Source organism: Mauremys mutica, chromosome 2, assembly GCF_020497125.1.
Source record: "Mauremys mutica isolate MM-2020 ecotype Southern chromosome 2, ASM2049712v1, whole genome shotgun sequence".
Taxonomy (NCBI): domain Eukaryota; kingdom Metazoa; phylum Chordata; order Testudines; family Geoemydidae; genus Mauremys; species Mauremys mutica.
This window is the reverse complement of record NC_059073.1, coordinates 216,775,210-216,798,954: the sequence shown is the minus strand read 5'-3', so window position 1 is coordinate 216,798,954 and position 23,745 is coordinate 216,775,210. Positions and strand designations below refer to the sequence as shown.

General features: G+C 42.5%; 1 protein-coding gene across 2 annotated transcripts; it reads left to right on the top strand.

The window, feature by feature from the left end:
• The first annotated feature begins 420 nt into the window (after nt 1–420).
• LOC123363616 (collagen alpha-6(VI) chain-like) lies at nt 421–19,142 on the top strand. 2 transcript variants are annotated; one of them, XM_045004795.1, is made up of 7 exons: nt 421–620; nt 3,712–3,928; nt 8,557–8,652; nt 10,045–10,605; nt 11,904–12,461; nt 15,519–16,094; nt 18,182–19,142. In XM_045004795.1, the coding sequence occupies exons 3-7, from the start codon at nt 8,586–8,588 to the stop codon at nt 18,196–18,198; spliced, it is 1,779 nt and encodes a 592-aa protein (XP_044860730.1). In that variant the 5' UTR covers nt 421–620; nt 3,712–3,928; nt 8,557–8,585; the 3' UTR covers nt 18,199–19,142. The 2 variants fall into 2 exon arrangements, with proteins under 2 accessions (XP_044860730.1, XP_044860729.1); XM_045004794.1 differs by lacking the exon at nt 3,712–3,928.
• The last annotated feature ends 4,603 nt before the right edge of the window (nt 19,143–23,745 follow it).

Sequence of the window (23,745 nt, the reverse complement as noted above, 5' to 3'; positions counted from 1 at the left end):
CTATCAGTTTCCGAGGAATTTCTGTTGTCCAGCAGTCCAAAAAATGAGTGAGTCAGCTGGGGCAGAAAATTCACTTGGTACATCCTTAAGCTTGTGTTTCTGCATCTTTGCAGCATTACTCCCTAAAGAGGGATCAGGGTCACCTCATTATCCTGGCAGTAAAAAGAACTTGTAATAAGAAGCATGGGAAGGGATTAATACAGATAAATTACGAAAACATCAGCACCCTTTCTAAAAGCTGCTGAGAAAAAAAACCTTTCCCAAGGCTGCTACCCAGCCCTCAGCTGCAGAATTTACAGGAACGACTGCTCAAAGTGAAATCAGGTTAGTAAGAAACCCAGGAGAGTGATGATGCCCTGAGCTTCACCCTCATAGCTGCTGCTGCTGCTGCTGGCAGTGAACTCGGCACTGAAGACCAACCTTCTTCACTGTGTGAGGAGAGGGGAGGAGATTATTTCTGGTGGTTTGGAAGCCTTTGAAAGATACATATTCAAATTGTCATAATGGGAGGGCTTTTTGGCAAACTACTGATAGAGTTGCTTTTAAAAGGGGTCCAGTCTTTCCTGAGCCACTTTGGAGGGTCTAAAGTTTTGAGCTGATAAACATCTTCCCTTTATGAGGTAAGTATCACAAGCTGTCTTCTGCATTACCAAGGAAAGCTACAATATTACATTTCACTCTGTGGCAGGTTTTGTATTTAAATATACTGTCAGTCTGAAATTTTCACTCTGATGTTTTGGTAATATACAGATTTTTCTCTAAAATCTCTTGAACTTTGATTTGTATATAGATCTATCAGTATAATCTTTTTCTCTCTGCCCCCTTATTAATATCATTATATATAGACAATGTTCGTATACATATTTAAGTTTAACTTTTTAATTCTGAATTTCCTGAGTATGCAATGCTTGTTTTTATGATAATTACAATGCTCTTGTGATGTTTTAGACTCTTAAATTACTGATACATTTCCACAACCCTAATGCTGATTAATGTTTTACTTTTTTTTTGTCTGCAACTATAGTAAAGGGGAAGGATGGTCCAGTGGCTAGGGCACTAGCTTAGAATGTAGGAGACCCTGTTTCAATTCCCTTCTCTGCCAGGGACCTCCTGAGTGACCTTGGGCAAGTCACTTAGCCTCTCTGTGTCCGATGTCCCCATCTGTAAAACTGGAATGATAACACTTCCTCATGAGGGTGTTGTGGGGATAAATACATTCAAGATGGTGATGTGCTCTGAGCTTTACAGATAAGAAGTGCTATATAAGAAATAGGCATAATTATTAACACTCCATAAGGTATCCCCTTCTTTCTCTATTGGATACTGATAAGCCATATGTACCCCCTTAGTCATACTTGCACTCTTAACACAAAAATCAACCTCTGTGATGGTAAGGTGGAATGTTGTTACATGTATACGAACTGTCTGAAAGTCAGATGTGCCACTTTCTTGATACAAACGTGTATGAGGTTGAAACTAAGATTTTGTGGCAGAGCACAAGTTTGCTAAAATTGAGGTACATGTGGCTTTTCAGTATCTGCTAGAGATGGAAGTGAAAGTTATTGATGATGTAGAAGGGTAAGAGAAAGTGGCAATGAATGCCAGAGGCTTTTCCCTTCATATCTTATTTCAATGATTTTAAAATTTTGGGTGAGTCTGACGTGTCCTGCTGCAATCTTAACTACGATGAAAGTTTCTGCTTGTGTTAATGTATTGTATATAAATCTATACATATACACACTGTACTTTTTGTATATTAAAAGATGCTGGTTTGCAAATGAAGGTGTTCTATCCTTGGAAAATCTAATATCCCCAAGATAATTTCATTCTTATTCTGACCTAGATATTACACAAAACTCCAGCATTTATTATTTTTTAATATTTTACTTTTACAAATCAACTTAACATACAGATTATGAAGAATTCCCTAGGTTTGTCTTATTTATAATCACACATTTTTTTCTATTTATGCTCTCACTTGAAGATATTGAGGCATGGTAGTAATTTATATTTGAGAAATTATTCCATCAGGGTAATCCACTGGTGGGCCACGAGACAGTTTGTTTACATTGACTGTCTGCAGGCACGGTCACCTGCAGCTCCCAGTGGCTGCAGTTTGCCATTCCCGGCCAGTGGGAACTGCAGGCGGCCGTGCCTGCGGGCAGTCAATGTAAACAAACTGTCTCGCAGCCTGCCAGCGAATTACCCTAATGGGCCGCAGGTTGCCCAGCACTGCACTAGAAATATATGCATCTAAAGGAAGGATTTTTTAACCTCCTCTAGGAAATGGATATTTTAGCCTGATGACTTTAAAGGCAGGGATTACTAGGCTCCTCAAAACTACAATAAGACTTGGTACTAAAAAGCGACAAGTGTATTTCACTTTTCAGGTCTTGATAGGTCGGTGGTTCTCCACCTTTCCAGACTACTGTATCCCTTTCAGGAGTTTGATTTGTTTTGCATACTCTGTGTTTTACCTCACTTTAAAACTACTTGCTTACAAAAGTGTCTCAGCACACTATTACTGAAATTTTAATTTATACTGACGTTGCTAGTGTTTATGTAGCCTGTTTAAAACTAGGAAAATATCTAGATGAGATGATGTACCTCCTGGAAGACCTCTGTGTACCCCCAGGGGTTGAAAACCACTGCACTAGGTGATCCCAAAATTGCCATGTTTACAAAGAGCTTGATTTTGTCCAGGACTGCATAACCACTCTGGGTTGGCCAGACAGCACGTGTGAAAAATCGGGACAGGGTGTGTGTGTGGGGGGGGGAGGGGGGTAATAGGAGCCTATATAAGAAAATGACCCAAAAAAAGGGACTGTCCTTATAAAATCAGACATCTGGTCACCCTAGGAGAACAGATCTCCCTTATGCCTCTGTCTGGATCTGGGCATGCAAGGGGAAAGTGATAATGTGCCTGGCTTGTTCTCCCAAAGTGAGACGTGCGTAAAGACCAGAAAGAAAAACAGGCACGTTGGTGAGCCAGGCCAGGAGTATAATTTACCGGTGATTGTAGCTGAGTGGTAAACAGCAAAATCCCCAATAGTATTGTTCAAGCATTTTGAAATAGTATTAAATGTTTGCTATAACATTACATTGCCATCATCATTTAGTATAAAATGTAGTACTAGAAATTAACAATCAGCCCCCTTTCCTCCATTGCATTATCCCCCCTTCCCGCTACCTGCTAGAAGCTCCTCCTTGGGTGTATTGCAAAGAATGAGCTCTTCAGGGGCTCACGGGGAGGGAGGTCCCATTCAGGAGAAGGCTGGACCCATATTAGTGGAGTCGTTGCATACTTTTAAAGAAAATGCAAGAGTTTCCCAGAGAGGAAATTTTCTTCCATCACCTTCCTTGCCTTCTCCACCCGGAGGCTTTTACTGCTCCAACTCCCCTTCCTGGAAACTTTTTCTAACCCTACTCTTCCATTGTCTTCCTGTTGAAAAAGCCTGCCATTACGTCTGCCCCCAAAACCTAGGTCACCAAAGGCAGGCCCCAGCCAGGCAAGGTGCACTATGTGAGACTGCATTGTTTGCACATTCCTAGGAGGAGCAGTTCTGCTCTCCTCCCGTGCAACTGCTTTCCCAGTAGGTATCTATGATTATAACAGTTACGTGAAACTGCATTTACTTCCACCTCCTGCTTGAACCCCTGTGGTGAGGGGTTTGTTGGTTAGTTGGCTTGTTTATGTTTTATTTCTTGTAGAGATGTGCATGCCGGGACAATGGCAGTCTGGTTCCTGCAGAAGGAACGTTGCCAAGGGGTAGAGGGCTGCCAGAGAAGCAGCACCAAGAAGCCACCCCTCTGTGGGATGGGAAGCTTACTCTTCCCTGTAGTTCAGGAGACTCTATGGGCTGAGAGGCAGCACCCTTCCCTTCTTGATGGCTCTACCGATCCCTCCAAGTGAGGGGACAATTCAAAGGTAACCCCTTGAGTTGAAGTTGAAATTTATTGCCCCCCTTTCTCCGTTCACATGAACATTTCTGGGGAGTGTACACTTAGATTTTCTGAAGTAACAGATACAAGTAAAGCCCTTGTCCTTAAGGCATTATCACTCTCACATTGGTACTTCCTTTGCATTTTGTGAAATCTGCAGCGAAAGTGTTCTTAAAACAAACAACATGTGCTACGTCATCATCCAAGACTGCTATAACATGAAATATATGGCAGAATGGGGGCAAAACAGAGCAGGGGACATACAATTCTCCCCCAAGGAGTTCAGTCACAAATTTAATTAACGCATTATTTTTTTTTAAATGAGCATCATCAGCATAGAAGCATGTCCTCTGGAATGGTGGCCAAAGCATGAAGGGATATATGAATGTTTGGCATATCTGGCACGTAAAGACCTTGCAGCACTGGCTACAAAAGTGCCATGCAAATGCCTGTTCTCACTTTCTGGTGACATTGTAATTAAGGATAGGGCAGCATTATCTCCTATAAATGTAAACAAACTTAATGGTTGGCTGAACAAGGAGTAGGACTGAGTGGACTTGTAGGCTCTGAAGTTTTACATTGTTTTTGAGTTCAGTTATGTAACAAAAAAAATCTACATTTGTAAGTTGCACTTTAACAAGAAAGAGATTGCACTACAGTATTTGTATGAGGTGAACTCAAAAATACTATTTATTTTATTTATAATTTTTACAGTGCAAATATTTTTAATAAAAAAATAATATACACTTTGATTTTAATTACAACACAGAATATAATATATATGAAAAAGTAGAAAGACATCCAAAATATTTAATAAATTTAAATTGGTATTCTATTGCTTAACAGTGTGATTAAAACTATGATTCATCTTTTTAATCACAATTAATTTTTTTGCGTTAATCACGTGAGTTAACTGAGATTAATCGACAGCCCTAAATTTAATACAATGAAACCGACCCTGGATTTGTAAAATGTCTCACAAATTGCAAGATTGAAAACAGTTATATCTAACTTGCCTTCTATCCTAAAGCCTTTTCTTCTTATCAATGCAATCGGACAGTATTTGGATGTGCTGTGAAAATTTATATTGTCTGTCAAGCAATAGATTCTGTCTGCTTTCCAAAAGATTAGTATTCCATTCACTATATTTTTCTACAGCCAAACATAGTTTTCAAGCCACTGACTGTGTGTAATTGGACTACTTTTTTTCAGGTGTTACTTGCAACTGCTCTGATTATTTAAAGAAAGATAAAGTCAGAAAACAAAGCGTGGAATCTATACTGTGCTGGATAGTGTCGTTTTGATTGACCTTCATAGAAATTGGGTTTGTCACACAGATTCCAAGCCTGAATTCATCTCTAGGATACTGAGCCCTGCAATGGGACTAAGAAGGGAGGCAATGTGATTCCTCTTCCCTGGGGCTTCAAAGAGCTGATTAGTCCCCCAGTACAGTTTAGGGAAGCCCTTAGCATTGGCTTAACTTGAACCCAGCTGACCATGGTCTGTATGGGTCTTCTGGCAGCTAGGAAACAGTTGTCAATAAGACTGCCTCTGCCACACCTGCACCCACCCCCAAAATGCCCTGATACACTCCCGATGCTGGGGATTTATGTAACAGGGACAGGGGCATGCAGAGCTTGCTGAACCATCTCTTTGACTGTCAGAGAGGCTCCTTGAACACAGGATATTCTTTGAGGGTCGTTACAGATGTTTTGCTTAGAGTTATGTGGCCACAGGAGCAACTGTTCATTCTGTCACTGCCTCAGCCTGTTGGCCATTTGGCAGGGCTCCTTCTGCTTGTACTGCCCTGCTCCTCATCTTGAGGCTGCCTGCTGGGTCCCATTCTCCAATGGGCGGGAAGGACGAGGATTTGTGTTAGGGCTGTTAAGTGTGCGGCAGTTGCAGGTATAGATCAGAGTGGAGTTTTTTGAGTGTGCATACACCCATAATGCAACTTCCCTTTACAGATCAGTTTATTCTATGGACTCGGTTCTGATTTTAAAGATGCAAGGTGACACATCACTGACAGTAGGGCTAGCCTTATGCGGCTTGTCCCGTTCCCTCCACTATCCTCCACTGGAGTGGAGGAACTTGATGGGTGCAGACTGATGTTCTATTCCAGTGCTTGTGGAAAGGAGGTGGGGGATGCAGATCGTTGATGCAAGGAATCTGCACCAACTGCATTTCCCAGCACCCCAGGAGCTCCCTGCATCACAAGGCAGAGAGCTTTTCTGCTAGAGATGGTGGTTCCAAAACAAAGCAGATTCACTGGGTAATGTTCCCTGTGAGAGTGGCTGCAACTGGTGTACAGGTGATGTAGCTTTTAATCTGTAGTAGTTGCTGCAAAGTGGTTCATAACCAATCTGGGCAGAGGATTCCATCTCCCATATGCTTCCTCTAGAGTGTAGTCCATTTACTCCCAACTGTGCAGTGGGTCCAGGATTTGGACGTATGTGGAGATTGTCATAGTAAGTGTAGCCACAGCCCTTACAAAGCAGACATTGATTAATACAGGAATAAGCTAGAAACAAAACAAGTTGGCTTCCATCTGTTGTGGGACCAGAGACTGCACCCTTGCTGGGACTTTCAGTACAGCACAGAGACATCTAGTGGCCACATAACATACCTACAAGTAAATATCATGACAGAAGTTAGTACTTCCATAGACAAGTCACTCAGCAACAAGTTGTTATGGGCTCACAGGACTCATTCTCTCTCTCAGCTCTGAACAGTCCCTGGGAGGAACCCCCTTCAGTGCGACAGTCCTTTTCAGGAGTCCACTGTTTCTCGGGGGTTAAGCTAGGGTGACCATATGCCCCTATTTTATAGGGACAATCCCAATATTTGGGGCTTTTTCTTCTATAGGCGCCTATTACCCCCCACCCCAGTCCTGATTTTTCACACTTGCTGTCTGGTCACCCTAGGTTAAGTTGTAGGCTCCCCCACCTCCTGGGACTGCACCTCTCTGAGCCTTCAGCACGCCTGTCTCCTGCCATGGGCCCCCTCAGGGAGTCCACTTGCTCTGGACCCCCGGGGCCTCCACATCCAGAGGGAATAATGCAACCCCGATCTCAAGTCTGCAGTGACTGTCAGACAGCGTCAAACAGAAGGGTTTATTGAGCATCTGTAAAAAGCGTAAGAGGCTCTCAAGGCTCTCGAGCCTAACATCCCTCAGCAAAGTACATCTAGGTCTTGTTCACAATGGCATGCAGAGAGCCATTTCATTGTACAGCTACCACTACACATCCTTATTCTCATTTAGCTGTTTTTTATTTGTTTAAATATTGTTTTAATAGCTATACACAAGGGGCACATAAATACACCCGTAAAACATGAACTCTTAGAAGTTTCTTTATATTAAACCTGAAATGCAGAGAAATATGTAGTCGGAAGGGACAGTGGTAGCATTCATTGCAGAGAGCCTGATATGCAATAATAGTCATTATTATCTGTAGTGATCTTTAGTATTGCAGTGGTATTCAATTACATTAAAAGGCAATGTCCAAATCTTGGCAGGCCAACAGGTTCTCTCTAGGGCCAAAGGGCTCTTCAGGGTTTGCTCTCTAGTAAAAGCACAGCAATTACCGATTGCTTGATGTTGCATAGGCACCTGATTAAGCACCTGATTGAAAGTGTACCCCTTTAAGTTGAAATGTATCAACACAGCCTAGCTCCAGTGTGTTTAAATGTATATGAAAAAGATTCTAAATGAAATACAGGTGAAGTCCATTTATCCAAATGACTTGGGGGATGTCTGATACCTTTGGGCATTGGGATTAAAGGAAATGATATTTTTAGCTGTAGTTTCATAGTGAAATTTCATTCAGTCACTGACCATTATGAAGTTCTGTATACAGCTGAAGTGGAAATGTTTGACACTCACTCAAATAACCAAAAATCCTGATGATCTGAATCAGTGGTGTGTCCCCTATGTTTATTTGGGTAATTAGGATTTTCAATTCCCAAGGGTGGGGTGGGGAGAGACAGGGAGTAGTTGCAGGAGACAGGAGCCTACTTAGAACTCCTTGGTTTGTAGGCTTGTATCTTTTAAAAATAGGTTTCAAGGAGGAATCTCAGTGAGAATAAGGTGATGGCTTGTGAATGGTGTCAGAAGGTTCTTCCCCAGCATATGGGGTGGCATGGGAAAAAGCAGGAAGGTGCTTCTGTGACAAGCAGATAAATGGATGCTCAAGGCTGTCACTGGCAGAGCGAAGGTGAAGGTCAGGGCCATAATAATAAACTAGATTTGAAAGGTAAGGTGCTGCTGATTCAGTGGAGAAGGAGAATCCAGTGGAGGGATACAAAGGGGAAATGATGTCATCAAAATCACCTTGGAAACATTTTAAATAGCTATGAAGCAGGAAGGTTGGAGGCATCAGTGCCACACAGGTGAGATTATAATAATTAATGTCTGATTTCATGGATAAAGAAGAAGACAATGTATCCTTTACCATTTTCCTGTTTCTTTATCTATTGTGCTTTAGGTTCTTTATAAAAGCATATTGGGATTGGATTACATCTTTCCCAACCCTATAAGTTTCCTTATACTAGTGCATTATGCAGTCATGTTCTTTGTGATATTTGATATATGGGATTTTTATTTTATTTTTCCAGGATTAAAGCTTGGAACGTTCATTCATAATATGAAGATGCTGCTGACTTTGTTCCTCTTCCTTATTGGGAGTCAAACTTCAGTAACTCAGACGCCTGGTATTTCAGTATCCTTTGTATTCTGTTGTATTGTGTGATTTAAAAAATAAATAAATATTTAGTCCCCAATTTTCCCAATAAAAATTGAGGTGAAGCCTGAGACTCTTGAGTCAGGATCTCTATACCTTATGAGACTTTGTATAATAGACTGAAACTGTGTTTGGATAATGGAGATGGACATTAGATTTACATATTAGGTTGATCAGTGCTATCGTAAACCTTGACAGACTTATATAGATTAGGGCCAAATTCAGAGGTGAAAATGCAGATAGCGTATAAATGAAGCCCACACATGGAATTTAGGTATTTTCTAGTGGCTACCTGGGATTTAATTATTCAGCATGTGCAAAAGGAGGATCCAGTCCTGCTCCGTACTCACATGGGTTCTGTTGGGGTCACTGGGATTCTACATGTAAGTTCTGCAGAACTGGGTCCTTGGTATAAATCCCAGGCACAGCGAAAGCTAAATTGTGGCATTGCATGTGTTATAAACTGTGAGTTGATGGTGACCCCTCCCACACAAGGTGTACAGGTTATATCAGGTTATATCACTCTTCATGGAGTTCCCCTTCTGAAGATCTGTAGAGTGGCAATGTGGAGCTCTATGCACACTTTTACTAGGTATTATGCCCTAGAATGAGTCTCTTCAGCAGACGTATCCTTTCATATTGCAGGATCACACTGCCAAACACCTCAGGGTTCCCTGCACTCTCCTCATTGAGTACTGCTTGTGAGCCACCTTGAATTGAATATACATAGGAACCGTCATTTGAAGAAGAAATTCTGGTTATTTACCTTAGAGTAACTGGTGTTCTTCAAGATGTGTGGTACTGATCTGTATTCCACTACCCACCCTCCTTCCACTCTGCTTCTGATCCCTTCCTTGGGTTATTCATGGTAGAAAAGGAACTGGAGAGGTGGTCAGTCCATGTGGTCCCTTATGCCCTCGACTTGGAGCACAAGGAGGTGATGGGCAGAGATGTGGATCAAGAGACACTGCTGTCAAAAAGTCTTCTGCTCTTAGGCACGTGGAGTGCATGGGCACCTTGAGTGGCATACAGATAGGGATCCCATAACCTGAAGAACTCCAGTTAGCATAAGATAAGTAACCAGCATTTCTCAGACATGGTTTCTTTACCTTAAGGTTACAGCCACTTTGCACCATGATAACCTCACTCTCTGGCAGATTTTCGGCCACTGTGGAACTCCACCTGGGTTTGTGTCCTTGTATAAATACTGACAGGTTTCAGAGTAGGAGCCGTGTTAGTCTGTATCTCTAAAAAGAACTGGGCCCTAATTACATATCTCTATGCTTTGATGCTTCTCTCAGTGTTTCTCTCTTTACATTTTGTCCTCACACAAATTCTGTATACAATTTCTTTTTTCATGTAGGATATGTGGACACAGAGGAAGCTGATATTTATGTGCTCATTGATGGCTCAACAAGCATTCATCCTGTTGACTTCGGAGACATCAAAAATTTTTTGAAGGAAGTGATTAAGATGTTTAACATAGGGCCGAATAAAGTTCGCTTTGGAGCTGTGCAGTTCTCACATAACAGAAGAGTGGAGTTTGAACTTGATGAATACAGCAAAAGAGATGATTTAGAGACGGCTATTGACAACATTAGGCAAATAACAGGGGATACCTATACTGGAGAAGCTTTGACTTTCATGCAGCCACTGTTTAAAAAGGCAAGGGAGCAGAGAGCTGGCAGGGTGCCTTGTCACCTCATTGTCCTAACAGATGGGGAGTCACATGACAGTGTAAAGGAGCCTGCTGAGAGACTGAGGAGTGAGACAGTCAATATTTATGCCATTGGTGTAAAAGATGCAAATGAAGCACAGCTCCTTGAGATTGCAGGGTCAAAGAGCAGGACTTTCTTTGTGCAAGAGTTTGACTCTTTGAAAAACATAAAAAATGAAATTGTTCAAGGGATCCGTTCTGGAGAAGGTAAGGGAAATTTTGATTTTGCCCTTTGAACTCAGAGCGCTAATTGAACACGAAGCCTCCTCTTATATAACAAACAATTTCAAATTCAAAACATGATAAGCATATTACTCCAGCCTGAATAACTGAAATGTATAAATATACTTTGGGCACATTTTGAACTGAGATGGTTGCAAGCCAATTATAAATAATGCAGTTTTCTTTCTTAAATCTATTATGTGTATGTTCAACATTTACTTTAAAAAAGCAAAGGTATTTTTATTTGGTTTCAATCAGAGCATCAAAGCACTGCTTTTCCTTCCTCCTTTTTTTTCCTCAGCTCTGTAACAACAAGATGGCTTTTCAACTGAAGAGGGTAGTCCTACGTCAAGTAGTGTGTTTCCAACTTGTCATGTTGTGTTGTTATTGTCCCAGTGTAAATACCTGTGTCATGAATTGTTCAGGTGCCCACAGAGCACTAACCCTACTGTCAGGCTGCAGTCAGGCAGGGTGGCATTTAAGATCATTGTCTTTGAGACTGTGATGCTCAATAGCCTTCAGCCGCACCACACAGACACAGAGTAAGAGGAAAACAAATGCAAGCTACATTCTCTAGCAGTGAGCTATGTCAAGTTGCTGTTTGCGATTAACAGGTACATTATTAGAATGCTAGTGTCCTATGCTTATACACAGCCGTAACCCCCTGAATCTTTTCTGCCTGTATTGATTTGTGAAGCACTGAATCTTTTTCTGTTGGGAAATGGAAGTGGCTTAGACAACCAAGCACAAGCTATATCTCTCCTGTGTGTGTAAATGCATGTGCCTAGCAAATCTCGTCTTAGCAACCCTACTAAACTTATAGCAGTGCTGTCCAGTGTCATGCAACTCGTGTGGCACTCACACAAGCAGCAGCCCTGTCATACCTGCGCTCAGCCCATCCGGATCCTCAGGCACCCAGTTAGGCTGCAGGGACAGCCCTGCAGTTAATTCTCCTGGAAGCTGCTGTGACACTCGGGTGACCTCTCTGCCTCACCTCTAGCTGCTCCCCAGTAGATTCTAATGCATAGCAGCAACTGGAGGAGGGGGCAGTAACAGCACATGAGAGGGCCCAGTACTGGCCCCAGGCTCCCTGACCCCAGCATTCTCCAGAGAGCACCCACCCATTCATCCACCTACTTCACTATTCCCCTATTTACCCAGCACAGCCAGAAATCTTAGCATTCACCCGTCTATCCCAGACCATCCTGCCCCAGTTAAGTCTATTAACTTATTTTTAATGTACAGCCTGGGTTATACTAATATAAATATGTTTTCTTCTATAGCCTGCAAAGAAATGACAGCTGACATCATGTTTCTAGTGGACAGTTCCGGAAGCATAGGACCAGAGAACTTTTCAAAAATGAAAAACTTTATGAGAGAACTGGTCAACAAATCTGACATCAGCGCAGATCGAATGCAGGTTGGGGTTGTCCAATTCAGTGGCACAAACAAGGAAGAATTCCAGCTTGACCGATATTCTTCAAAAAGTGACATTTTCAGTGCTATTGATAGAATGTCTCTTATAGGGGAAAATACACTAACAGGAAGTGCATTGTCATTTGTGGCTGATTATTTCAAGCCTCTCAAAGGTGCACGTCTGGCTGTCAAAAAGTTTCTTATCCTGATTACAGATGGGGAAGCGCAGGATGAAGTAAAAAGTCCAGCAAGAGCCCTACGTGATCAAGATGTTGTTATCTACTCTGTTGGGGTGTTTAATGCAAATAAACCTCAGTTGGAAGAGATTAGTGGGAAGCCTGAGCTGGTTTTTTACGTTGAGAACTTTGATATTCTGAAGCACATAGAAGATGAGATCATCTTTGGAATATGCAGGCCTCATGAGGGTATGTAAGTACTGCAGTTTTCAATAACTCATGTCAATCTGTGTCTGTGTAGGAATTTTGCTCTGTCCAGATAGCTGAGTACTGTAATGAAGTAAATAAACAGGTGTGCTTTCTCCTTGCAATGCCTTCTTCTCTTGGAGATGCCTACAGAGATGAGAAGTGTATGAGGAAAATGAAGGTAGAATTTGGCTCACAGTACCAGGAAACCTGTCCTACTAGTTTTCAAAGATGCTACATTCTCATATACAAATAATATAAGTTTAATAATATTTTAAAAGTACAATATGCATGCTAATGGATGTAAGAAAAGACTAAGAATCTGATTCTCACTTATACTAAGGCTCCTTTGTGGTGGTCTGGCAGTGTAAAACATCCTGGGGACTGATTCTTGTTTACACTAATGGTCTAGTTCTGCCCTCATTTACAAGGGTGCAACTTCTATTGAAGTCATAGAAATTGTACACATGTAAATGAGGGCAGAAATGGGCCCTATAGGTTGTATTTACCCGATAGACTTTAGTAGTACTCATTTACACAGGAACCCTGAATGGCCTAGAAGATAGGTGTGTATACACACACACACACACACACACACGTCTGGCCCCTATCTGTGTTGCCAGCAACACAGCACCAGAAACTAGTTTTGTTGGAACTGTATTTACAAGTTTCAGTTTGGGTTCCAGATGTAGTTCAAACCCAGTGTAGCCAAGTCTTTTAAGAAAATGTGTTAACTGAAGAATTTAAATAGGTGCAAAAGAGGCATAAAACTGTGTGCAGATAGATGAAAAGGGTAGTGAGTACCACATGCTACTCATTTTTGGGGGGCCCAGTCCAGGACTGTGTGAAATAAACTCTCATAGGAACTAAGGAGCGTCACAAACCTCTCCACCTTCCACTCCAAGTACAAGGTGTTTTCCTTTGACCTTGCCTTCTCTAACATAAATATATGGGCAATGGCGGTGACATTCAAAACAACTCACTAAACACATTTTTGCCCCTGGGGAGAAGATGAGAGGAAAAAACGCACACTGCTTAATACATGGCTGGAAGGCACACAGGTATTTTAAGGTGATGATTGCAGTATAAGAACCTATATAGAATAAAATTGCACAGATGGTTATCATTCTAACACTTCCCTGCAGAGGCTGCTATCCAAACCTTGCACAGCTTGCTGATGCACAAGAACCTGAAAAATGGAATAGTCCAGGGCCAAGTTATACCTGGCCCCATATATGGTTGCACAATGGGGCTGGGGAGAGCACAAGGAGTCTCTCTCCTCTTTGCACATTGCATGTTCCATTTCAGGGGCTTACGGGACTGAGATCTGGGTCTCTCTTGCACTCACTTATTCAATTGCAGAAAACACTTTTTTGCTGTTGCAAAGTGAGAACAGATCCAGACCTGCCACTGTGTTATGCCCTAAAGGGTAAATATTTAGTTCCATGTTTAGGAGCTACAATGTCCTCCTTACTAAACTGTGAATCAGGTATTGACTTCCCATCTCCTCGCCATAAATGCTGATCTTTAGTTTAGAAGGAGTTTTAATGGGTTTCACAAAAGACCCGTGCAGCCCTTTTTGGTCACTGCAACAGAGGGCCTTGGGGGCTGTGCAGGGATGGCAGGGCTTCAGTCTCCAAATTGAACATCTTTCTTACACAAAGAAGAAAAAATTGCAATAGATCCAAAGCACAAAATAAAGTCTGCTATCACTGCTGCCTGGTGGGTCTCCATGCATTTCAGTGTGGTTGCATAGATGCAAATGGCAGCAGAATTTGGCTCATTTCCATTAGTAAACAGTAAATAAAACTGTGTTTGGTGACTCTGTAGAACAAGGGTCCCAGAAATTTGACAACTCAAAAAATGAAAATCTTAAAATATGTTTTGGGGGAAAACAAAAGCTTTCAATTGGTGCTTGTATTCTAATAGAATACAGATGCATAGATTTTTAAGGCTGGAAGAGGCCATTCTGATCATCTAACCTGATCCCATTCTGTTGTGTTACTATTCATTTCTTCCCCCTGTCCCTCTGGATTTTAGATAAAGTTGAGACTATCAGTTTGTCATAGGTCTCACCCCCACTTGGAGCTGTTGGGTTCCAATGTGGGGACCCGCATGTATCCCTCCACCCTAAAATCCTAGGGTAGGTCTCCTTTTTGCTGCCACCACTCGGTCGATTCACGTGGGCCGAGACACCTCTGTTTCTCCCCCCTCCTCTTTCCAGAGACGTTCCCTGGGGAAATACAGATCAACTCACAGAGAGAGAAACCTCCCCCCTCCCCTCTCTGCCCGGAGATAAGCTTGTCTCACCACCGAGAGAGAGTTTCTTAGCCCCTCCCCCTGTATCCACAGTAGAAGGGATTTAATCAAATCTTTATAGAAAGAATTTATTAAAAGAAAAACAAGAAAATACAGAATCTCTATGAGTCCAAGCTGGACACTCATAGGGTATAACCTTACTAAGTTCTGGAGAGAATCCTCTCTCCTTCTCAGTACAAACAATACAGGCAGAATTAAGAATATTCAATAACAAACACACAGAATTGCAAACATAGGATTATTAGATGAGGACACAAAGTATCTTTCTAATACTCACTATCTTGACTAGAAGGAATTAGTTCAGAAAGGTGGAAACTTGTAGAGACTTGATTAAAACATCTGGACCCTTGTAATTCCAAACGGCTAAGAACAACACACACACAAACAGAGAGAAAAAGTTCCCTCCTAGGAATTTTAAATTCTCTTCCCTGATTGGTCCTAAGGTCAGGTGTTCACCAGGTACTATGTGTTAACCCTTTACAGGTGGAAACTTAACCCTTAACTAACTATTCATGACACAGTTATTTTAGGATTAGTGGTTAGGCTCTTCTGTTATAGACTGATGGATTTCCCCAAACATGCCTAACATAGGATGTTCAGTTGTGTTATTGCCTCCAAAAAGTGATCCAAATTCACAAGCTTTGCTTGAATACAAGAGAACTAGTAAGAAAGATTCAGTAAGAATCTGTACTTACTTACCTGTTCGGGTTTTTTGTTTTTTTGTCATATGTTCTTCTACAGAATTCAAAAGGCTGGAAAGATTAGATGTTGTGTTTGTGATAGATGGATCTGGGAGCATAAGTCCCTTACAATACCAGGCCATGAAAGACTTCATGATTGCCTTGGTGAAAAAATCTGATGTCGCTCCAGATAGAGTTCAATTTGGAGCTGTAAAATATTCTGATGAACCGGAAACGTTTTTCTACCTTAATAACTACATAACAAAATCCGAGATTATTAAGGCTATCCAAAATGATGCAACTTTAGGAGGTTCAACGTATACAGCCAAGGCGATTGGCTATTCGGAAGCTCTGTTTGCTCAGGAGCATGGTGGCCGCAAAAGCAAGGGAGTTCCACAGATTCTTATAGTGATAACAGATGGTGAGTCCCATGATGCTGCACAGCTCGGTGACACAGCCAAGAGATTAAGAGACAATGGAATTATTATCTATGCAGTTGGGATAGAAGGAGCAAACCCCGCTGAGCTTTTGGCCATGGCTGGATCAGAAGACAAATATTACTATGTGGATACTTTTGAAGGACTCACAAACACATCTATAGCAATATCAGAAAAAATATATGATGATTCAAAACCAGGTAAGTGTTTGTTTTACTATTCTATACAGTTTAAACTTTCCTCATAATTTTATTTAAAAATTGGCAAAGATGGGGAGACACAGCTCTAAAATTTCAAAGTAACATGTATGGCTTAATTTGTATATCTAGCTTCCTGTGGTATTCTTTTCTCTTTAGCAAGCCAAGCTATAGGCAAAAAGGGAAGTTTCTTAAAGCTTAAACTTATTTGATCCTACAACTGAGGATTTTCATTGCTTAAATGGTTGATATTATTGTTAGTCTGTGCAGGTTCAAAAGTTTCATAAAGGTAAAATTAGGGCACTAACTTTTCACTTTAAAAGGCCCGAGTTCAGGTTTCACTTTGATTCGACTAGTTGTTGTGGGGATAGGCATTTATCTACATCACAAAAGCACCACATGATTTGGCCTGGTTGATGAGTTCTGCTGAGGAAATAGGTGAGAACAGGGAGATGGGGATTATTGCAAGTGGCAATCAAAATGCAGGGGCAACTATGAGGAAACTTACACCATGCAAACTGCACAGTGGCATCCTCTAGTCCAGTGATGGGCAACCTGCAGTCTCTCAGGGTAGTCCGCTGGCAGGCCGTGAGACTGTGTGTTTACATTGACCATCCACAAGCAAAGCTGCCTGCAGCTCCCAGTGGCTGCTGTTTGCCATTCCTGGCCAATGGCAGCTGCAGGAAGTGGTGGCCTGCACATCCCTGTGGCCTGCAGCTTCTCGCAGCTCCCATTGCCTGGGAATGATGAACTGCGGTTACTGGGAGCTGCGGATGGTCAGTGTAAACAAACTGTCTCATGGCCCACCAGCGGATAACCCTGATGGGCTGCAGCTTGTCCACCACTGCTCTATTCTCACACAGTTACACATTGGTCTACACTTTCCAAACCCCTGTGCTGTATAAAAACACACATTTTGAGTGACCAACTAGTCAGACTGATCCTCATTTGCCGGTCCATGCTCCTGTCTATTTGCCCATATGCTATAGGAGGGATCATAGAGATCTTTGCACTCCAAAGGAGTCACTTGAATCTTTGCAGAGACTGTAAAATGCTACTCCAACTAGCGAGGAAATCCAGTTTAGTGGTGTTTTATGCCCACTTCATGCTTGTGTACCGGAGCGTGTAATGTGGAAGTCAGTGAAGAATCAGGCCCCACAATTTCTACTTTTCCTAATGTCCTTCTGTCCCTTGTTAAAAATCAGTACTTTAGCTGCACTTTCTAGGTTGCTGGTCTGTGCAGCTAGTTGAGATTTGTTGCAAATAAATTGTCAAATCTGATCCTTTTTTAGTGTTTGAAACTGTTTGCAAATAAATCCTGTTTTCTGGCACATACTCCTAAATGTTCACTGAATAGCCTCTGCCATTGGAAAAGGGTGGTTGGCTCCATGTGCTGGATAGTCTGGGACTAAGACAGCCCTGATTGCAGGATGAACCACACCTGGGTTGAATCAGGAGCTGGCAGGATAAAAAGAGCAGGAAGCTTCAGGGAGGTGGGAGATAAAGTTGCAATTAAGTTTACAGGCTGCAGAGAGGGAGCAAGAATGTGCCTGTAAAGGCCCTGAGTCAGTAGGGAAAACGCTGAAGTTGGAGGAAGGTCTCTAGGCAATGAGGCCTGGGAGAGACCCTGAACAAGCAGGAGAGAGACTGCAAAGGCCAGCTGGGCTGAAGACTGTGTGAGTTTGTGTTTTGTGTGTTAATCTGGGGAGACCTTGAACTGCCTGGGGCCTACATGGCCAGTACGTGTCAGAGGACTCAATAAACGGGATGTCTTGGGGGGGGATTCTTGGAATCACTTCTGAACTATGAGTTCTAAGGGGCCCTGAAAAGGGGATAACAGAGCCAGGGTGCTGCAGATTGATCTCTGGCTACAAGGGGTTACCCAGGGGGCCAGTAAGCAGCCCCTGTGCTACAGCGACCCTATGGGCTTTTTGCTAACTGGTCACTTATTTTCTATTCATTATGTTAGCTGGCCATCATAAGTCACATGATGATGTTTCTGCTCCCTGATTGGATGAGTGTAACTTTTTTTTTTTAACATGTGAATAAAGAATAACAAGTAACAATGTATTTCTGGTATAAATTTTCAGATGTGCATTCAAATTGAAATTCATGGCACTCCTGTAGACACCGTGGTGATTACAACACTGCATTTGGCCTTCGTCCCACAATGCCTGTTCTCGCCTCTCTGGTTATCAGTTTGAACTCTACTGCCCTGCCCTCAGGTGACCAACCTTCAGCCCCACCCCACACATTCCTTTGCAAATTTGAAAGTCCCCTTCCTGTTTGCTCAGTGACGTGTGCAGTGGTCTCAGCGCGTCTTTCCAGGTGGACATTCCTGCTCCACGCACCAGGTGATCCCCCACTAGGAGCAATGCTGAGCTGCTGGACCTCATCAGCATTTGGGGAGAGGAGGTTATCCAGTCCCAGCTGCGTTCCAGCCATAGGAATTATGATACCTACGGATAGATTTCATGATGCATGACAGAAAAGGGCCATGTCTGGGATACATTGCAGAATAGTGTTATGCCTGAAAGAAAATGTTGCACAAAACAGTTATGCCAGCCTGACTGAAGTCAGGCTAACATGGGTTTCTGGATAGTCCCTGAGTGGAAAAACACCAAGAAGCATACTTACAAAGAGCTGGGAAGAAGTGAGATAAGAGAAGAGCTGCATTCTTGTACCAGATGTGCTGTGCTGAGAACAGTTTGTTTAAAGAACAGATAAGGAGCCTCCCTATCTTCATTCCCTGGTTCTGTTCTCTGTCTGTTCTTAACTCCCCCGTTTCCTAATTTCTGGTGCTCGTCACCATGCTAATAAGAGGGTGATAAGACGTCATTAATCACTTAATGCTGTAAGGTATAGGAGAATAGGTACGCATGTATACTAAAAGTTTCTAGTTGTTAGGAGAAGGGGGTGGGTTGCTTATATGAATAATCTGTGATGCAACGGAACTGTCTATATAAACTTATACTAGTTGTAAAGAGTATGCTGGTTCTCTCTGGAGACGGCTGCTCTCTATTGTTGTGTGCACCCTTCAATAAAGAGCTTTTGATCGGACCTTGCTGGTGTTGCCTGTCTCTCTGCGGTCAGACAACGAACCTCGCCATCTGGGTTCGGGTCCCCGACAGTAGGGTAAACATGAAGGAGCTGTGGAACGCCTACCGCAAGGCACAGGAGGCAAACCATCGCTTGGGTGCTGCGCCCATGAGCTGCCAGTTCTACAAAGAGCTGGACGCAATATTCGATGGTGACCCCACCTCTACTCCAAAGACCCCTGTGGATACTTTGTTGACTCGTGTGACAGTTGAGAGTGGACTGAGCCAGGGCACCTGAAAATTTGGGGCATCCTGGGTCTTTGTGTTCACCCCTCCGTCTCTTCCTATCCCTGACCTGACCCTTTTTGCAGGCTCCCACAGCTGGCTGCTCCAGTTTGATGAGTCTTCCTCCTGAGGGGATGTATTAACTTAAAAGTAAAAAAGGCTTCCAGCCTGCTAGACCTATTACCACAACATTGAAACTATTAAAGAGCCATCAAAGTGGTAATGAAGCCATTTAACAGGCATTTGCCAACCCCAGGTATATACTGTCAGTTTCTGAAATTACTGACAAAAACAGTTGTGCATTTCTGTAATATTTACTCAGAACATGTTAGTCTATAGGAGCTGGTGAAGATTATAAAATCACATCTCTAAAATATCCTTGCATAGATTTTTAGATGCACAATCTGAGTATTCATCTTTAGCCTTAAATGCTTGCATCTTCAGAAATATAGTTTTTAAAATAAATCCTTCAAAAGACCACCCTTATCTAAAATACTTATTTTAATTTTAATTACTATAGTATAAAAAACTTGCTTAAAGTCTTCCTGTCCTTTCTGTCCATCCCTTTCTCCCTTCACCCCCTGTTGAAGAGAGCCCTTAAAGGGACAACACCCTTTTCCTTCCAGATAGCTGGGCAAAGGAGTTTCCCTTTCTTTACTTCTGACTATTTGATGAACGAGTTTTAAGAGAACCCTCTAGCAAAATCCGTACCTTAGTAAGCTATAAACTCCTTTGTTTTGCCTTAAATCTTTGGAAACATATTTTTTAAAGTTGGTGAAATTTCATAAATGTCTATTGTTATGGAGATCACACAAAGTAAATTAGTGTTCCCTTTTTCTAAAAGCAATGAACATTGTTACAAACACACTAATCCTCGGTGACTGATTAATTTAAAATAATGTCTTTATTTCAGTGAGATAAATATGTAGTAATCTGGAATGAGTACAGGTTTAAGAGTACATTTAAAATATAAAATCAGTTTAGAAATACTGATTAAGAAAATGTAAAACAGAGAAGCGCTGCATCATGTATTCAGTAATATTTAATGTTGTATTCAGCAAGACAGCTGACTTGACCTTACTACAAAGTTTTTGCAAATAAATCTCTGACAAACTTCAGGGTATATCAAAAAACCTGGGCATCAATCCTGGAAAGACACATAAAAGCAGACCAATGGTCCTCTGTAGAGGTACAAGCAGGGCCAGCTCCAGGCACCAGCTCAGCAAGCAGGTGCTTGGGGCGGCCAAGGGGAAGGGGCGGCACGTTGGGCACTTCGGTGGCAATTCGGCAGTGGGTCCCTTGGTCCCTCTCGGAGGGAAGGACATGCCGCCGAATTGCCGCCAAAGAAGAAAGCGGCATGGTGGAGCTGCCGTCGATCGCGATCACGGCCCCCCCCCTCCCCCCGCTGCTTAGGTCAGCAAAAGCTCTGGAGCTGGCCCTGGGTACAATGGTCTGCTGCCTGCACATCAATCTGTACCACTGAGGTCCAAGGCCTTAAAAGACATTTGTTTAAATATACTTTCAACAATGTCTTTAAATGTCTATTTTCACAACGTTATTGTAAGCAGAGTCAGTATGAGCTCTACCCTGACATCTGGTGGTAAATTATGGGGCGTGCAGAAAGAAGTTTCATGTATTTGCATTGGTATTTCAATTATTTGCATTGGCACTCCCACTCCCATTAACATAGCTCACAGCAGCCTGGGATGGCTATTTTCACCGCTGTGGGATCCCCAATTTCTTTGTTATTGGGGCAGGAGGAATGAAATGTTGTCACCCTGATTGGGTAAATGGGGAACTACAAAATTGTCTTGTGATGGGGGGTTTCATTGTCAGCTGGATAGCGCTTGCTAGATGGGGCACATGGGTACCAAAACCCATTGAAAAGAGAGAAGCTGGGGACAGATGTCTGTACTTAGTGGTGCAGGCTCCTTGTGTGAGCCAGAAGCACCAGTTCCACCTATGCCTCTCTCCACTGTGGAATGTCAGAGTTAATTTTTTGATTCCCTTAAGAATCGAGATACCAGTTACTGAGCTGAACTCATGGGCACTGGGTTCCCCTACTATGAGCTGGAATCACTAAGAGCTGAAATCACTGAAGAGCTGGACTTGCTGAGCTGAGAGCACTGAGAACTGTGCTAATGAGTGGAGGACCCTGAAGCCATACTGTGGAGCAGAGCAGCTGGCAGAGCGGAGTGGAGCAGTTTGTGCAGCCACTGGGTGAGTGGAGCCAAGCAGCTCGCGAGGACGGCTGGAGTGGCTCACAGGACAGCTGGTGGACCAGAGCAGCTGGCAGAGCGGAGCAGCCCACAGAGCAAGCGGAGCTGAGCTGTTTGCGGAGATGACTAGTGGAAGCAGAACCCCATGAAGAGGCAGGGCAGTTGGCCCCGAAACCACGTAAGGTGCCCCTTTCTCCCCAGGCTGGGGAGGGGGACCTCTGCAGAGAGACTCTTGAGCTCTGGGGCTGCACTGGCCCGGGACAGAGACTTTTGGATTGTGGGACTGTGGGTGATTTGGGGGTCGCTGGACTCAAGGGCCCCGAGAGAAGGACATGGCCCAATTTGCTGGAGTGGGTCTTTGCTCATGGTTTGACCTATGAACTCTAGCTGAGGTATTTTCCCAATTTAATGCTTGTTGTTTGTCATGTAATTAAACCTTTTCTGCTACACCAGGACTCTGTGCTTGCGAGAGGGGAAGTATTGCCTCTTCAAGGCGCCCAGGGGTGTGTGTAAGATTTTCCCAGGTCACTGGGTGGGGGCTGGAGCTGGTTTTGCATTATGTTGTGGGGAAGGGCCCCCTATGTATTGAACCCGGCCCTTGCTGCTATCGTTTCGGCCCGGCAGAAGGGTTACATTATTACTTTATATATACTAACAGTTGATATGGCACTTTTTAAAGAGATGATTTTTTCATATTCATCCACTTTTAATCATTTAGTCAAATAGTAAAGGTACAAAAGATAACACTGGATGTATTTATTAGTATATTTGCAAAGAGATAGTCAAGTGCACACAGAGCTATAGATGGGGGCTATTTTAGATCAGGAAAAATCAAGAAATATGTACAAGTCAGATGTGACCATAACATGTTTCAGTGACCACTGCTAAACAATAGGTAGTCAAAAAAACAACAATATTTTCAAAACAAAAGATATGTAGGATTTAAAGCACTGTGAAGTTCTCTTTGAAGCTTTAGAAAGGTTTACATTTCACAAATATCAGTTAAGGTAAAAAAGGAAACTTGTTTTTAAAACGAAACTGGTTCATTCAACTGTCCAACTTTTCCTGCACAAACATATTTATATTGTTAGTGCCTGATTCAAGCCCATTGAAGCCAGTGGAAAGACTCTCATTGACTTCAGTGGGCTTTGGATCAGGCCTTAAAGTTTTAGGACCCAATCCTGCACAGAGCTGGGCACTGCTAACCTCCACTGAAATCTTACATTCCTATATCTGTTTGAAAATGTAAGCAGAGTGCATCTGTCCAGACAGTGTCCTTTGGAAGGATTTTCCTACACTGCACTGTCCCACAGTTTGGACTATGGGGATATGAACACCAGTATGCAACAACGTGCTGCAATGTAATTCCTCTGTGAGGATGCTGCGGGTGTGAACTAAAATGTTCCCAGTTCACATTATCAGGACTACATTAACACAAATTAAGAACTTTTTAGTTTGCATGTGCAGCACCCACAGAGGAGAATTACAGTGCAGTATTGTAGTCACACCCTTGCAGTCCAAACTGTGGGTTGTCACTGTAGTAGACATAACCTAAGATGCGTTTGATGGAGTTTTCAATACTTGTAATTTGAAATCAGGATATTATCTATTAATTGTTGAACATCAAAGCACCTACAATTTGTGTGTCTGATCCTACTCCCATCAAAGTCAATGCAAGAAGGAGTGGGCCTAAGTAAAGACCAATCCTGCAAGAGAAGCACCCTTAATTCCCACTCAAGTCAATTTTACTTGAGAGAACTCTGTAAATCTTACAAGGATCTCTGCAGCTCACAGGATCAGGCTCCTGGATGATACACTCATTCAGGTAGGAAATGTGTGGCATCTATGTTCTGTAAAGAAATAATGAATACACAGAGATAACAGAAAAAATACTTAATCCGCTAGAAGAATTAAATTCACTATCAAATACACCTTACAAAGAATGCTGTCTTACAAGGAGCCATCTGTGTTCACTTACAAAGAGATTATTTTTTTTCAACGTTAGCTTTCAATACAGTAGAATCTCGGTGTTATGAGCTGACCAGTCAACCGCACACCTCATTTCGAACTGGAAGTATGCAATCAGGCAGCAGCAGAAACAGAAAAAAACAA

What these genes read in the sequence shown, in the direction of transcription:
- LOC123363616 (XM_045004794.1), top strand. Translation starts at nt 8,586, where the DNA reads ATGAAGATGCTGCTGACTTTGTTCCTCTTCCTTATTGGGAGTCAAACT. An exon ending in AGGGATCCGTTCTGGAGAAG is followed by an intron (nt 10,606 to 11,903) that starts GTAAGGGAAATT and finishes TTTCTTCTATAG; the next exon opens with CCTGCAAAGAAATGACAGCT. An exon ending in AATATGCAGGCCTCATGAGG is followed by an intron (nt 12,462 to 15,518) that starts GTATGTAAGTAC and finishes GTTCTTCTACAG; the next exon opens with AATTCAAAAGGCTGGAAAGA.